Source organism: Cyberlindnera jadinii (assembly GCF_001661405.1).
Source record: "Cyberlindnera jadinii NRRL Y-1542 unplaced genomic scaffold CYBJAscaffold_1, whole genome shotgun sequence".
NCBI classification, from domain to species: domain Eukaryota; kingdom Fungi; phylum Ascomycota; class Saccharomycetes; order Phaffomycetales; family Wickerhamomycetaceae; genus Williopsis; species Williopsis jadinii.
In genome coordinates this window covers 777,979-791,368 of record NW_017963652.1, presented here as the reverse complement: position 1 = coordinate 791,368, position 13,390 = coordinate 777,979, and the positions used below count along the sequence as shown (strand labels likewise).

Below are 13,390 nucleotides of genomic sequence, written 5' to 3'. Positions count from 1 at the left end.
ATAGGACAACTGTATTTAGTCAAGCGATATGTTCACGGTGAAGTCATTTGATGTTGAGAACCCGGTGCTTACCTCTCTTAGGGGTCTGGTCCATGCCAACCCTCAATTGACGCTCATTGAGTCGGACAAAGTGGTGATCAGAAAGTCTTCAAAGGACAAGGTGTCTGTGCTTTCTGGCGGTGGTGCTGGTCACGAGCCTACGCACGCTGGGTTCATTGGTAAAGGATGCCTCACTGGCGCGATCAGCGGAGAGATCTTTGCGTCTCCGTCTACGAAGCAGATCATCAACGGTGTGAAAGTTGTGCACGACAACGGGTCCAAGGGTGTTTTGCTTATTGTCAAGAACTATACTGGCGATGTTCTCCATTTTGGACTGGCGAGCGAAAGAGCCAAAAGTACCGGAATTGACACCGAAGTTGTTGTGATTGGAGACGACGTTGCTGTTGGTAGATCCAAAGGTGGGTTAGTTGGCAGAAGAGCCATTGCAGGTACTCTCTTTGTCCATAAGACTGTGGGTGCCTTTGCAGAGTATTACCCAAGCCATACTTTGAAGTGATGTGCTGAGCTGGCTCGTGTGATTAACGATAACTTGGTCACCATTGGAGCAAGTCTGGACCATGCTAAGGTCCCAGGACATCCTTTTGAATCCGAGCTGAAGAGCGATCAGATGGAGCTCGGTATGGGTATCCATAACGAGCCAGGTGTCAAGATTTTGAGTCCAATTCCTTCTGCTGAAGAGCTAATCAAGTTGCAAATTCTGCCAAAGTTGTTAGATCAATCGGACAAAGATCGTGCGTTTGTTGAATTCGACTCGAGCGATGAAGTTGCGCTTCTCGTGAACAACTTGGGTGGTGTGTCAAACCTGATCCTATCAGCTATCACTGAAATCACTACAAAGCTGTTAAAATCTGAGTATGGCATTACTCCTATTCGTACATACCAGGGAACTATGATGACGGCATTGAATGGTGAAGGCTTTTCCATCACTCTTTTGAACATTTCTCGTGCTTCGAAGTCGTTCACAGAGGTTCCAATCATTGATCTTTTGGACGCTGAGACTGATGCTCCAGGATGGCCCGTGAAGAAGTTCGTCGATGATGCACCAAAGTACAACAAGTCATTGTTGGAGGTTCACTCGACCGTGGTCAAACCTGTTGGTACATATGATGCTAAGCATTTCCAAAAATGGTTCCAGGCCGGCGCTGATGCCCTCATCAAGGCTGAACCATACATCACTAAGCTTGATACCCAGGTCGGTGATGGTGATTGCGGTACCACGTTGGTTTCTGGTGGTGAGGGAATCACCAAGAATTTCGACTCCATTCCAACGGAAACCTTGTCACAAGCGTTGGACAAGATCAGTGACCTTGTTGAGACTTACATGGGCGGCACCTCTGGTGGTTTATATTCGATCTTCATCTCCGGGCTGTCCCAAGGGCTGATTTCCCAGGGAGCTGACCAGGATACGCCAGTTGACTCGAAGCTATTCGGACAAGCTCTGGAAACTGCCTTGGATACACTGTACAAGTACACACGTGCCCGTGTCGGCGACTCCACCGTCATCGATGCCCTGGAGCCATTTGTCAAAGAGTTCTCAAAGAGCCACGACCTGAAACAAGCCGTCGATGCTGCTGACAAAGGTGCAAAGTCCACGGGCACATTCGAAGCAAAGTTCGGCAGGGCAAGCTATGTTGGAGAATCCTCCAATGTCCCGGACCCTGGTGCCATTGGATTAGTCGAGTTCTTGAAGGGTGTTGCCACCGAGTTCTGAAGCCAATCCTCCATAGTTTTTATAGTCTAAAACCACCAATCAAGATGCCGTTATGCGATGCCGTTATGCGATGCTCTCTGCTGACTGTGCGTGGTACGCGCAACAGTACCTTATAGGCTAAATTTTTCATTAGTTGAAGTTCCGAGGATCACGACGGCAGTAACCGTTCGGCAGTGTGGTGGGAATCAACAAATGGCCGACGCGAGCAGGAAGAAACCACGGCTACAGGGCAAGCTGGTGAAGCATGCTGCGCCTAGCCAGTTCAAATATTCCAATCTTCAGACGACGGTAAGGATCCAGCACAAGACTCCGTACATAAGTGCTATCAAACGGGTAGACACAATGATGAAGGCGTTGAAAGGCCGGCAGCCAAAGAAGTCCTATATCACTGTGCTTGGGATGGGGGCCACGATCGAGAAGACCATGAATATAGGAGTTCATTTCCAAGCCCAAGGTTGCAGAGTTGAAGTTTTCACCAAGAGTGTTGAGGTTTTAGACGAGTTTCTAGATCAGGACGATAGCGATGATGAGAGCGTTCTCAGGAAGAGAAGCGTGAGTTGTGTCGAGCTCAGGGTGTATAAGCCATTTGACCTACAGTGAGATAGCATAGACATCAATTCGTTCAATTCATGGCCTCAAGTTTCTTCGTACACTGTTCCCTCAGGTACTCCAACTCCGACCATTCTGTCTGGATGCGCTTCCTCGGAAGGTCCTTAAACAGCGTCAATCCACACTCTACAACTTCGAGGCATCTGGCGTACTGTCTCTTGTAGTACAAGTTCTGCGACAAGTTTTCCAGCTTCAGCCTATCGCTCTTCACCTCAGGGTCTATCTTGTCGTATTCGATCTTTTCCAGCCAGTCCAACGTGTTTATCACAGGACCTTCTTTGGCAAATTGTCTTCTCTGTACTTCGAACTCATCCTCCGTCTGGCCTTTTCTGACCTTTAGCTTCCCTGAGCCTTTCGACACCAGAACTTCACCGTTATTGAACGAGGTTTTATCGTTACCAACTCGAACAGCAGCTTCTTTCGATACCTGATTGGCCTCCATCTGTATCACTTTCCTAAGCATTAATGTGATTGAAGTCTTGCTACTTTTATAGAAGTGTTCTTTTTTTTGGCTTTAAATTTTTTTTTCTATGTATGGCGATGAGCTGGAAATTTCGTCTCGGCCCTGTTGGCTTAAGCCTTCAGCTTCTCCCAATCACAACGTCATAGCCAGGTGCATAGTAACACTCCTGGCAGTCCTCGTCAGCTACACCGTTCTCATGGATCATCACCGCAAAGTCCAGATTGTCGACGAGTGAAATCATTGGGGCGTGCCATGTTCCTGTTGTTGGAGGTTAGTGAGCTGGACATATTCAGCTTTTGCTGGCGATGCATTAACTGTGGAAACTTACCGGGTGCGTAGGTCACTGCTTGGTCTCCTCTACAGATGAACGCCTCGACTTGGTCTGTGATGGGCATTGCCTCATCGTCCTTATGCCCACAGATCACGACGTATGCGTTTTCGTTGCCTTTATCAACGCCCATTGGTATGAAAGTCTGGGAGCTGAAGGGATGTCTCTCGAGAACCTTTGCAGTGTAGTGCAGCTCCCCGTCTATATCTTGGAGCAGGTGATTCGGAGGCGAACATCTGAATATGTTCCAGTTCGGTGTCGCTTCAGTGCCAGATGGTGCATTTGCGAATAGATTCTCAATCTTGGAGACCTTGTGTAGCTTCACTGCGGTGCCGTAGTTTGCACTGGACTTATCAGAAGAGCCCAATTGCTCTCTCGCTGATATACAAGTACCAAATGGTCCAAAACCTTCCGGGGTCAAAGGCTTACAACGGATCGTTTGTGATGTTTTGTACTCTTTCAACGGCATATTCTCCTGGTGTACAATCACTGGGCTTATGAGGAGGGAGTGATTGACTTCTTTTTCCCCCTTCTTTCATAAATCAATCTGATGTTGAAGTTTTCAAGCGGACATCTCCGGCATCCCCAGAGATAAGCAGCTACAATCACCACTCCCCATTGAGATCTTTGTTTAGAAGTGTATATGTACAAGTAACGAGGCACATTTAGCCCAAGTTGATCTAAATTACCCAAGTACAACAGAATCTTACACCAATTGACACCTCAAACCACCGTGCTCCCCGTGTCAACCCTCCCTGCCTCCAAGGAGCCGGTGGTGTGCTTGGGGAGGTGGTGTTCGGATGTGATGAGCCCATATACCAAATGGGGATATTTTCTTTTAGGCCAGGCTGCTTCTCTGCTCAATTGCTCTAAGCAATCGAGCTAGACGGCGTAGGAAGACTGAAAACACTTCAATATGAGTTGGATTCAGAAGAAGATTCCACTTCAGGCACGTTCAAGGGGTGTTTATCTCATCACAGAAGAAGTCGAGCATGCGTTGCCCGAGTTGAGAGACTTCAAAGTTGGTGTTCTGCATCTGTTCATCCAGCACACATCAGCTGCTCTATCGCTAAACGAGAACTGGGATTCTGACGTTAGAGCGGACATGAATGATGCTTTGAACGCACTGGTGCCTGATGATCACGAAGGCAGGTTCAGACATACGGGTGCCGGCGAAGGTCCGGACGATATGGCTGGCCACATCAAATCAACACTGGTTGGTGCATCGTTATCGATCCCAATTACAAACGGTCGTTTAGCAACAGGCACATGGCAAGGGATCTATCTTCTTGAGTTTAGAGATTATAGACACCAGAGAAACATCGTGGCTACGATAAACGGTGAAAAGAAATAAACCACGTTAGATTTCGAATCCTGTTAGTTCCTCATCTTTTTCGAAGTAGGATGTAAACCCAACAACGGTTCCGTATATGAGAACACCGCCTGATAGCGTTAACAGTAGTGAGATCAAATTTATAATGCGTACATGGAATAGAATCAGTGGAAATAACAGCGCAGATGATGCAAACAGGCCACTTAGGAACTTCCCAAGATCCACAATGTTCCTGAAAGAGTGAGACGTTAGTAAGGAAAAATTACTATAGGTTGGACGGTCATATCGGGAGATAGAACAAAGCGGGAAAAGCACACATACTGTGATGACTCTGACATGAAATCATCAGAGGACCATTGGTTACAAATGATTGTAGGTATATGTGCAACGAGGAAGAACAGAGCTGCAAAGTGTTGTTAGAGGAAGTCTTATTTTTATGTGTTTCCTTTCATGTCGTGGTTGTTGAAACAGAGAGATGAGGTTAACGTACCTGATATCATTGGTAACCAGTTACCATAGAGAGCACCTGCCAACACTGTAAAGAGGAATCCCACAGCGAGAACCAATGAGAGACCAATGATTCGCGATAATGGCGATGAGAATAGTCCCATGTTATAAATAAATTTAGAGCTATTGAAATGAAACAGTGCTTTCTTGAAGGACCAAGTGATCAAGTTTTGATATCCTGGGGGGTTTTGTGTGTGTTTTGTGTGTGTTTTGGTTTGATGAAATTCGCGAACTTCTTAGTTTTAGTGTTTTTTGCTTTTTCCAATTTTCAAAATTTCGGAGATGAGGGTTTATATCCGAAAGCTTAAAGCTTAAATGCCTGACGCGAAAGACGCGAAATGAAAAAACGCGAAACTCATTACTCTTTTCAACTCTCAACATCAGCATATTTACTCCTAACCTTTGAGAAGCAAGCTGTCAGTCTGGAAAAGCTCAAAGATGACAAACTATGCATTGAAACTTGAACTTCCATGGTAAGTGTACTCATGTTATTGTCTATATATCGCAAACTCCTGTTCTTCTGGTTACTGACACCACGGCAGGGTTGAGAAGTACAGACCACATCTGCTGAAGGACGTTGTGGGAAACACCGAAACCATTGAACGTCTTCAACTCATCGCCAAAGAGGGTAACATGCCACACCTCATCATATCAGGACTGCCAGGTATTGGTAAAACCACCTCGATCCATTGCTTGGCCCATGAATTGCTGGGAGATGCCTATAACAATGCGGTTCTCGAGTTGAACGCTTCAGACGACCGTGGTATCGACGTTGTTCGTAACAAAATCAAACAGTTTGCACAGAAGAAGGTCCAGCTACCAAAGGGCAGACATAAAATCATCATATTGGATGAAGCAGATTCCATGACACCAGGAGCACAACAAGCGTTGAGACGTACAATGGAGATATACTCCAATACAACACGTTTCGCATTTGCATGCAATCAGAGTAATAAGATCATTGAACCTCTTCAATCCCGTTGTGCCATCTTGAGATACGGTAAATTGGCAGACGAAGAAGTTTTGAAGAGACTTTTAGAAATCATCAAGAAGGAAGACGTGAAGTACTCCAATGATGGCCTGGAGGCCTTGATATTTACCGCAGAAGGTGATATGAGACAGGCCATAAATAACCTACAGTCCACAGTTGCTGGGTTTGGGTTTGTCAATGGGGAAAATGTATTCAAGATTGTCGACTCACCACACCCATTGGTGATTAAAAAGATGATATTGAGTAGTGTTGAAGGTGACATTGACACTGCGTTGGAATATTTGAAGACTCTATGGGATAAAGGTTACTCTGCAATTGATATCGCTTCAACGAGCTTCAAAGTTACTAAAAATTTGACAACACTCTCAGAGGCAAAGAGACTCGACGTTATGAAGGAGATTGGTGTTACACACATGAGGGTACTAGAAGGTGTTGGATCTTTTTTACAACTGAGCGCACTCATAGCGAGAATTTCCTACTTGAAGTAATCTTCATAAGTTCATTTTTTATAATCGCGTATACTGTTGTTAATAGTTTGGACAAAGTCCATCTGATTTGACCAATCTGTAAATCTATAGTGGAATTTGTTAGTGGTGGTCCTTTTTGCTTTAACATTGCGATCTTATTGAAAGAGATTGTACTCACATCTTGTACACTCAAGCTGATGAATTGTCTCACCTCTAAAGCAATCCAAACCTTGAGCATTGATAACTTATCTCCTGCATCTAGTAGCTTACGGTCATGAAGACCTACTTGTCTCAGAATAGGCAGTGAGCTTGATGATTGGTGTTAGTGTTCTGGTATTCCGTTTAAAAGTGTAAACCATACCCACCTTGCAAACAGATCCATATCGGGATCCAATTGTCGTCCAATTCCTTCCAAGAGCAAAATCGCTACAACGACAGAGACGAAATCACCCTCCATACGAACATGGTGCACCCTAACCATGGAAAGCATTCTATCCAGTAAGTCACCAATCGACACAGTTCCCAAAGTGAAAGTTCTCTGCTTGATCTTATCAACCAATCGCTCAGTTTTTAGCGCAAATATTTCAGGATCAATTGCAGTTTCTGGGGTCTTGGAACGCTCAATCATAAGCTCACCAGCTTTATAGCCATCAAACTCTGCTAACGCGTTGAAAAGGGCAATGAAATTAACACGGTTCTTCTCATTCAGCTCTGTTACTAATCCAGCATCGATATAACACACTTCTGGATAGAATCCCATTTCCGTAAGCTGGTTCAGCTCCGATGATAAAGTTTCGAGGTCATCTGCCTTTTTCAATTTGGTGGAAATTTGATCCCGTTGAACATCAGTTGACAAGATATCGTTGTTCATTTCGTTTGGCTTCACAAATCTAACAAAGATGTTACCAGGGTGCAAATCAGAGTGGATGAAATTCCCCAAGATCAACATATGCAAGAACGAATCTATAACTTTATCACTCAACTTGTGTGATAGTTCATTGTTCAACTTGTTGTTTTGCTTCAACTCCAAAATCGTTGACATTTGCAGCCCATTGATGTACTCTTCAACCAGGATATCTCTATTACAATAAGTCAGATAGGGTGTTGGGAAATTAACAAAGAAATCATCTTTGTAATTCTCCTGGAACCGTTGCAAGTTCAGCGCCTCAATTCTCAGATCCAGTTGTAAGTTCATCAGTATGCCAAAGTTTTTAACCTCATCTGGCAGTGAAAGCCATTCCATCGTTGGGATAATATCAATTGCACTTGCAAAGAAGTTCATAACCTTCAAATCTCTATGTATTTCTCGTTCAACATTTGGATGCATCACTTTGATCGCAACCTTTTGATTTGGCAAAGGTGCATCGTTGAACACCGTGTTAAACCAAGATCTCTTGTTCTTCACCGCGTGGAATTCAACATTCTCCAAAACTTTCTTGGATAGCGTCGCCGTGTAGACCTGCGCAATCGCACCAACACCAACAGGTGTCTCGTTGAATTCTTGAAAGATTTCATCAAATGGCAGTCCAAACGACTGCGACAGGGCACTCTTTGTGTAAGATAGGCTGTGGGCCTTGGAATTGGAGTGTAAAGATCCCAGCTCTTCACAGAGCGCACGTGGGAAGATATCAGTTCTTGAGGCGGCCCATTGACCCAACTTCACAAAGGAAGCACCAGCATTCTCCAGAGAGATCTTCAAGATCTTGAACCAGAGCTTTTCACCACGGGTCCCAAACCATCCCACAGGTATTGTTAACAGCACAGGGAGGAATATCACGCTCAATTCCACAAACCTCCCTATTGTATGTAGAGGGTCCCATACATAATCCACAAGGAAAAACCGTAGTTTGTAGATCCATCTCCATTTACTCGAGAGCCGTACTTCACGGTATCTAGCATGCTCATCCTCAAGTTCTCTTTGCGACGAGATGAACAGCCCTTGCTCAAACGTATCACCTTGTGGAGCCGGCTTCAGCATCTCGTTATTCAAAGGACGGGGAGCAAGTTGCGATGAGATTGCTATTCCGGTACAGAGGCCGGTTCCCAGAGCCAGTCGTCTCACAAGAGGCCTCTTAACGCACAGTTGAAGTGCTTGCAGTTGCCTTGACCTCACAAACCGGAACATCTTGCCTTGGCTCCGTTTATCAGCTCAGTGGTGTGGTGAAGCGGTCTAAGCGAAGTGTTAATGCTTCGTTTGCTCCTTCCATTATTCCCCGAGTGTTGATGTTTACGTTTTTTCGCTTTTTGCTTTGCGGGCTTACCTCCGTGTTTGGAAAGCACAAACACCCCGATACTACGTTGTCAAGAGGGATAAAACAAGGCGCTTGGGCAAGGTTACGAGGAATCGTTGGAGATGTCAACGGCGGTAGATAAGCTGACGGATGAGAATCAGCCAGGACAAGTTTCACAACAAGCGCCCCATCCACTGTTGAAAGCGCTGTTTGATAATTGGGAGGAGCCGAAGTACCAGGTCCCATCACAACAGAGTAAGGATGTGACGTTGGAGTTTGGAGATGAAGGCCGTTCATTGGAGGAGGTGAGGTTTCTCCAGACCACGAGACCGTCGCAGTTCGACGATGAGGATGAATTGGTACAGTTCAAAGACACCCTGGAGCAGTTTGAAGAGGTGTTGATGCCCCTTGGTGGTTTCCTCAAACGGTTCAATGAGCAGCTGGCAAACCTCTCTAAAGAGCTGGAGAGCTTGAAGACCAAGGCCACTGCGCTCTCGTCGAATCTTGATCGTGAGCGTGAGCTGGAGCAGAAGTATTCACCTATGGTTGGTGATTTGGCGATACCTCCGGAGGTTGTGAGGGAGATCTACAACGGAGAGGTGAACAAATCGTGGTGTGAAGTGTTGAATGTGATTGAGGATAAGAGGTTGATCTATGAGAAATACACTGAGGAACACCACATGGAGCTTGTGGCGCCCTTGAAGCAACTATTGGAGGCTTTAAACAAGAAGGCATTGGAACGCATTAAGATGTTTGTTGTCTCCAAGATTAAAAAGCTGAGAGTTGTTGGCACTCCATCTCAAGTGGTTCAAAGCGAACTGCTGGGTGCGAAGGAGGCATTCAATTACTTGCAGAAGCAGGAGCCTTCATTGGCGTTGGAGCTGAAACAGGCATATATCTACACGATGAGATGGTACTACAAGGCGTACTTCCACAGATATGTCAGCTCATTGGCCAAATTACACCTTCAATTGTACGAGAAGAGCGCACTGATAGGTGGTGTCCAGTCATATTTCCATACACAGCAGACAGAGTATACGATTGGTAAGAGAAGCTCGATAGTCACCGCAGAAGACCCCACGGTCATGCCGGCACAAATTGCAGAGCACAACCCAGCAAAGTCATGCGTGGAGGTTGGGTTTAGAAGTTTCAACTTGGCATTGTGCGATAATGCCAGTGTTGAATTCCTCTTCATGTCTGAATTCTTTGGAGAAAATGTCAATGCACTTCTGGAGCAGATCCTGGACCCAACGTATCAGTTGGGCTCTGCTTATACGAAGTCGTTGATCACGAATTCCTACGACATATTTGGCGTCTTGATAATGATCAGATTATCCCAGTCTCTGATCTTTGAATTGCAAAAGAGAAGAATTCCAGCTGTTGAAGACTATCTAAACCTACAAATGATCTTACTCTGGCCTAGATTTCAACAGCTGGTCGATGCAAATTGTGAGAACTTGAAGAGAGCAGCTTCCAAGTCATCTGCCATAACCATGATTAGCACATCAGCACCGCATCCATTGACCATTCAATTTACCAATTTGATCTACGGCTTTCACCAATTGACACACAAGGAAACACAGACCACACAGGAACCCTTGTCTCAGTCTATCCAAAGGCTGAGAAACGACTATGAACAAGTTATGACAAAATTGAGTAAGAACACCAAACAAGCTGAGCTGTTCCTCTACACAAACTATGCACATGTACTCAGTGTCCTCACAGAATGTGAGAGCTCAACTGAGAGAGATCATTTCCAAGTTCTTGTGAGTGCTTTCGAGCCTTCATAGATTCCATAGACTGTACATTGAATTCATTTTTATCAGTGCTTTGTAGGGCTAAAATACAGTGGAAGTTGATGAAATTTGTGATGAGTCCTAAATTCAGAGTATACGCTGAAAAATTCTTGATGATACGAGGAATATTTTATGACTGGTAACATCACGTCCGACTATAAGTTCAAGCATGGATGCCCACACTCGCTAGTTGAAGATATGTCACTCACCAAGGAAATAGCAGTTACACCCACTCAGGCCAAGATCATCCGGCATCCAATTGAGAAGAAGAAAACCCTCAACATCATCTCAGGTCCCGGTGCAGGCAAGACAACGACTCTTGTGAACAAAGTAGCGTATATGATTGGGGAAGAGATTGTGAAACCTGAGAAAGTATTGGTGTTGAGCATGACTAATAGAGCGGTTGATGGGTTCCTTTCTCGGTTACAGGATCAATTGGATGAAGAGACTGCGGCATTGACCGATATTGAGACATTCCACGGCCTAGCTCACCGTGAATTGATGAAGTACGACCCGAGCTACGGGTTCTCGGAACTAATTGAGGACCCAGGATGGCGTGTACTAGGGATGATGTCTGGTGTGAAGAGAAAGTTTGAGCTACAACGTATAGTTGAGCTCCTGAAGACCAGGGGACTAACAGCTGATGAGCGTGATGAGATTGCTTCAGAGCACAGACTCTCAAGAGAAACTATTGATGAACTGTTCAAGATTCTGGAGACTTCACAAGCAGTGACGTACAATGAGTTCTTAAGAGACTACAAACGACTGCTAAGAGATGGGAAGATCAAGACAGACTATGACGTTGTTATTGTTGACGAGTTCCAGGATGTCTATCCTGAATTGTGGGAGCTGGTGGAACTGTTAGCCAGAAATTCACACTTGATAGTCGCTGGCGATCCATACCAGAGTATCTACGGATTCCTTGGTGACAATGGTATAGTACAAAGCCAACTAGAGCACTTCCATGAAATGGACAGAGTTGAAATGTACGACTGTTTCAGGTCTCCGCCAGAGGTCATCAAATCGTCTGAGTACATTATTGAAACAGACCGTGGAGTTAAATCGTACCTCAAAGGTGAAAAGCCTATATTGATGAAGATGAGAGACTCAACAGAGCAGTTTGAATATGTCATTGATGAAATCATGAGGCTGGTAACAGAATCAAACGATGCTGTGAAGTTGGGCGACATCGCAGTGCTAACAAGAACCAATAGGGAACTGGAGGAGTTGATCAAGATGTTGAACAAGTACGGATTGGACACTTTGAAACTAAGCTCGTCTCCTTCATGGTGTGATGGCAATCTCTTCTACCTCGTGGACTATATGCGTATCCTGAACAACCCTCAGAGATCTCACTTTGCCGTGATATGTACCTTATTGCTATTGCCAGAGATTGGGCCTGTCACTGTGAGGAATATTGAAGCAAGGGCAAGACGCAACAAGATGAGTCTTTACGACTATTTAGTTGAGCACCGTGACAAGCTGAAACCTCAGTTACAGGCCTATATTGATGTCATGGAAGACATGAGACTGAGCTTGGATCCCAACAGCACGAGCGACATAATGGATAAGCTGCTGATCATCGCTGATGAATTGGGGCTACGTAAGTTCCTCTCGAGGAGTATACTGTTTGATGATGATAAGAACCACGTCACGACCCAGGTCTTAGACTTTAACGAATCTTTGAAGATGTTTGCCCATTTGAAGCCTGATAACCAAACAGTGCTGGAGTACTTCCTGCAATCGTACATGGATCGCTTACCAATATCGACGGTGAAGGATGCGGTTAAAGTGAGCACGATTCATTCATCAAAGGGACTCGAATTCCCAGTGGTATTCATGATAGGCTCTAAGCCAGCGTTGTTGCCTCGAGAGCACTTAAGCCCTGAAGATCGAAGAGTGTACTACGTTGGAATGACAAGAGCCAAACATTTGCTATACAACACAGTTGTTGAGAATAAGGACTGGCCCATAGATATGGGACGCATAAAGAAGGAGGCTGGCCATCTGTTTCAATTCAATTCTCCAGTTCTTTCAGAGTCTTTACTGTCAAAGTTCAGACCATCGACTCAGGTCAGGTCCTTCCATACAAGGCCAAAGACCTCGCAGCCTCTAATAGTGTCTTCGCTTATCAAAGGACTCAGACTTTTGCAAAGAACTCGCTAAAGGCACAATCTACTTCTTCTTCTTCTCAACCTTGTTCTTCTTCTCAACCTTGTTCTTCTTCTCAACCTTGTTCTTCTTCTCAACCTTGTTCTTCTTCTGTACTTTGATTGGAGCAGAGGTCTCCAGCATTTTCACGTTAAGTTCACGTAGTTTAACCTCCTCCAACCAGGGTACCTGTACATCTGGAGTTGATTCTAACAATGTCTTGAAGCTTGTGGGTATGATATCGTTATCAAACATACCTAAGATGGTGCACCGTCTGGCCAATTTCTCTCCTAGTTGTGAAGCTGAGCCTCTTGGGAGCTGTATGAGCTTCACCTTGACTCCACGGGAGGCTGTGTAGCAGAGCACAGGGAACTGTTGTATGAGCAGCTGCGGCGTGATATCAGGCTTACAGACAAACACGTATCGTATCTTCTTTTCCAGGTGCTTTTTGTGTGGTCTAGCTTGAGCCTCTAAGGACTTCACCGTCGAGTTGAATCCTATGGTCATCTCCTTCAAGATCTCCGGCTTTGGTGGTTTGTCGTCGCCTTTAATGCCATTCCATAGTGAAACCTCTTGTAGTTGATTCAGCAGAAATTCTAGTATATGGCCTTGTAATTCCTGCTCTATAAAAGGGAATTCCACAGCCGGGAACGGGTTCTCCAGAAGAGGCTTAAAGACGGCTCTACGCTTCTCAATCTGCTTCAAAGACATTCCGTGTTCTCAGCACTTTCCTCTCTCTTAGA

At 45.1% G+C, this 13,390-nt stretch overlaps 10 protein-coding genes across 10 annotated transcripts; 6 read left to right on the top strand and 4 right to left on the bottom strand.

Moving 5' to 3' along the window:
* Positions 1–28: 28 nt before the first annotated feature.
* Positions 29–1,771, top strand: DAK1 (dihydroxyacetone kinase; the record flags this gene model as incomplete). Its single annotated transcript, XM_020216124.1, has 2 exons — positions 29–552; positions 610–1,771. The coding sequence occupies 2 exons, from the start codon at positions 29–31 to the stop codon at positions 1,769–1,771; spliced, it is 1,686 nt and encodes a 561-aa protein (XP_020073105.1).
* Positions 1,772–1,963: 192 nt separating this feature from the next.
* POP7 (ribonuclease P/MRP protein subunit POP7) lies at positions 1,964–2,371 on the top strand (the record flags this gene model as incomplete). The annotated part of the gene is made up of 1 exon (XM_020212409.1): positions 1,964–2,371. The coding sequence occupies one exon, from the start codon at positions 1,964–1,966 to the stop codon at positions 2,369–2,371; it is 408 nt and encodes a 135-aa protein (XP_020073104.1).
* Positions 2,083–2,940, bottom strand: CYBJADRAFT_6405 (uncharacterized protein). Its single transcript, XM_020217840.1, has one exon. It carries the CDS (start codon positions 2,841–2,843, stop codon positions 2,394–2,396), a length of 450 nt encoding a protein of 149 aa, XP_020073103.1. The 5' UTR covers positions 2,844–2,940; the 3' UTR covers positions 2,083–2,393.
* Positions 2,882–3,791, bottom strand: DAL3 (ureidoglycolate hydrolase). Its single transcript, XM_020214032.1, has 2 exons — positions 3,172–3,791; positions 2,882–3,101 (listed from the first exon to the last, which is right to left on the bottom strand). Exons 1-2 carry the CDS (start codon positions 3,638–3,640, stop codon positions 2,962–2,964), a joined length of 609 nt encoding a protein of 202 aa, XP_020073102.1. The 5' UTR covers positions 3,641–3,791; the 3' UTR covers positions 2,882–2,961.
* Positions 3,792–4,052: 261 nt separating this feature from the next.
* On the top strand, positions 4,053–4,556 carry CYBJADRAFT_165410 (YjbQ family protein). The gene has a single exon (XM_020214031.1). The coding sequence runs from the start codon at positions 4,088–4,090 to the stop codon at positions 4,523–4,525; it is 438 nt and encodes a 145-aa protein (XP_020073101.1). The 5' UTR covers positions 4,053–4,087; the 3' UTR covers positions 4,526–4,556.
* An 820-nt stretch (positions 4,557–5,376) lies between these two features.
* Positions 5,377–6,540, top strand: RFC4 (replication factor C subunit 4). The gene is made up of 2 exons (XM_020213246.1): positions 5,377–5,484; positions 5,554–6,540. Exons 1-2 carry the CDS (start codon positions 5,450–5,452, stop codon positions 6,488–6,490), a joined length of 972 nt encoding a protein of 323 aa, XP_020073100.1. The 5' UTR covers positions 5,377–5,449; the 3' UTR covers positions 6,491–6,540.
* Positions 6,530–8,447, bottom strand: CQD1 (Cqd1p; the record flags this gene model as incomplete). Its single annotated transcript, XM_020216123.1, has 3 exons — positions 6,530–6,574; positions 6,648–6,777; positions 6,835–8,447. The coding sequence occupies 3 exons, from the start codon at positions 8,445–8,447 to the stop codon at positions 6,530–6,532; spliced, it is 1,788 nt and encodes a 595-aa protein (XP_020073099.1).
* A 286-nt stretch (positions 8,448–8,733) lies between these two features.
* On the top strand, positions 8,734–10,508 carry VPS52 (Vps52p). Its single transcript, XM_020214030.1, has one exon. It carries the CDS (start codon positions 8,823–8,825, stop codon positions 10,488–10,490), a length of 1,668 nt encoding a protein of 555 aa, XP_020073098.1. The 5' UTR covers positions 8,734–8,822; the 3' UTR covers positions 10,491–10,508.
* A 120-nt stretch (positions 10,509–10,628) lies between these two features.
* On the top strand, positions 10,629–12,780 carry HMI1 (ATP-dependent 3'-5' DNA helicase; the record flags this gene model as incomplete). Its single annotated transcript, XM_020217036.1, has 2 exons — positions 10,629–12,535; positions 12,597–12,780. The coding sequence occupies 2 exons, from the start codon at positions 10,629–10,631 to the stop codon at positions 12,610–12,612; spliced, it is 1,923 nt and encodes a 640-aa protein (XP_020073097.1). The 3' UTR covers positions 12,613–12,780.
* On the bottom strand, positions 12,672–13,358 carry POP3 (Pop3p; the record flags this gene model as incomplete). Its single annotated transcript, XM_020216122.1, has 1 exon — positions 12,672–13,358. One exon carries the CDS (start codon positions 13,356–13,358, stop codon positions 12,672–12,674), a length of 687 nt encoding a protein of 228 aa, XP_020073096.1.
* Positions 13,359–13,390: the final 32 nt, after the last annotated feature.

Coding starts and splice junctions, on each gene's coding strand:
- CYBJADRAFT_6405 (XM_020217840.1), bottom strand. CDS start 2,843: ATGCTTAGGAAAGTGATACAGATGGAGGCCAATCAGGTATCGAAAGAA.
- DAL3 (XM_020214032.1), bottom strand. CDS start 3,640: ATGCCGTTGAAAGAGTACAAAACATCACAAACGATCCGTTGTAAGCCT. Junction 3,102..3,171: donor AGCAGTGACCTACGCACCCG/GTAAGTTTCCAC, acceptor CTCCAACAACAG/GAACATGGCACGCCCCAATG.
- CYBJADRAFT_165410 (XM_020214031.1), top strand. CDS start 4,088: ATGAGTTGGATTCAGAAGAAGATTCCACTTCAGGCACGTTCAAGGGGT.
- RFC4 (XM_020213246.1), top strand. CDS start 5,450: ATGACAAACTATGCATTGAAACTTGAACTTCCATG. Junction 5,485..5,553: donor TTGAAACTTGAACTTCCATG/GTAAGTGTACTC, acceptor ACACCACGGCAG/GGTTGAGAAGTACAGACCAC.
- VPS52 (XM_020214030.1), top strand. CDS start 8,823: ATGTCAACGGCGGTAGATAAGCTGACGGATGAGAATCAGCCAGGACAA.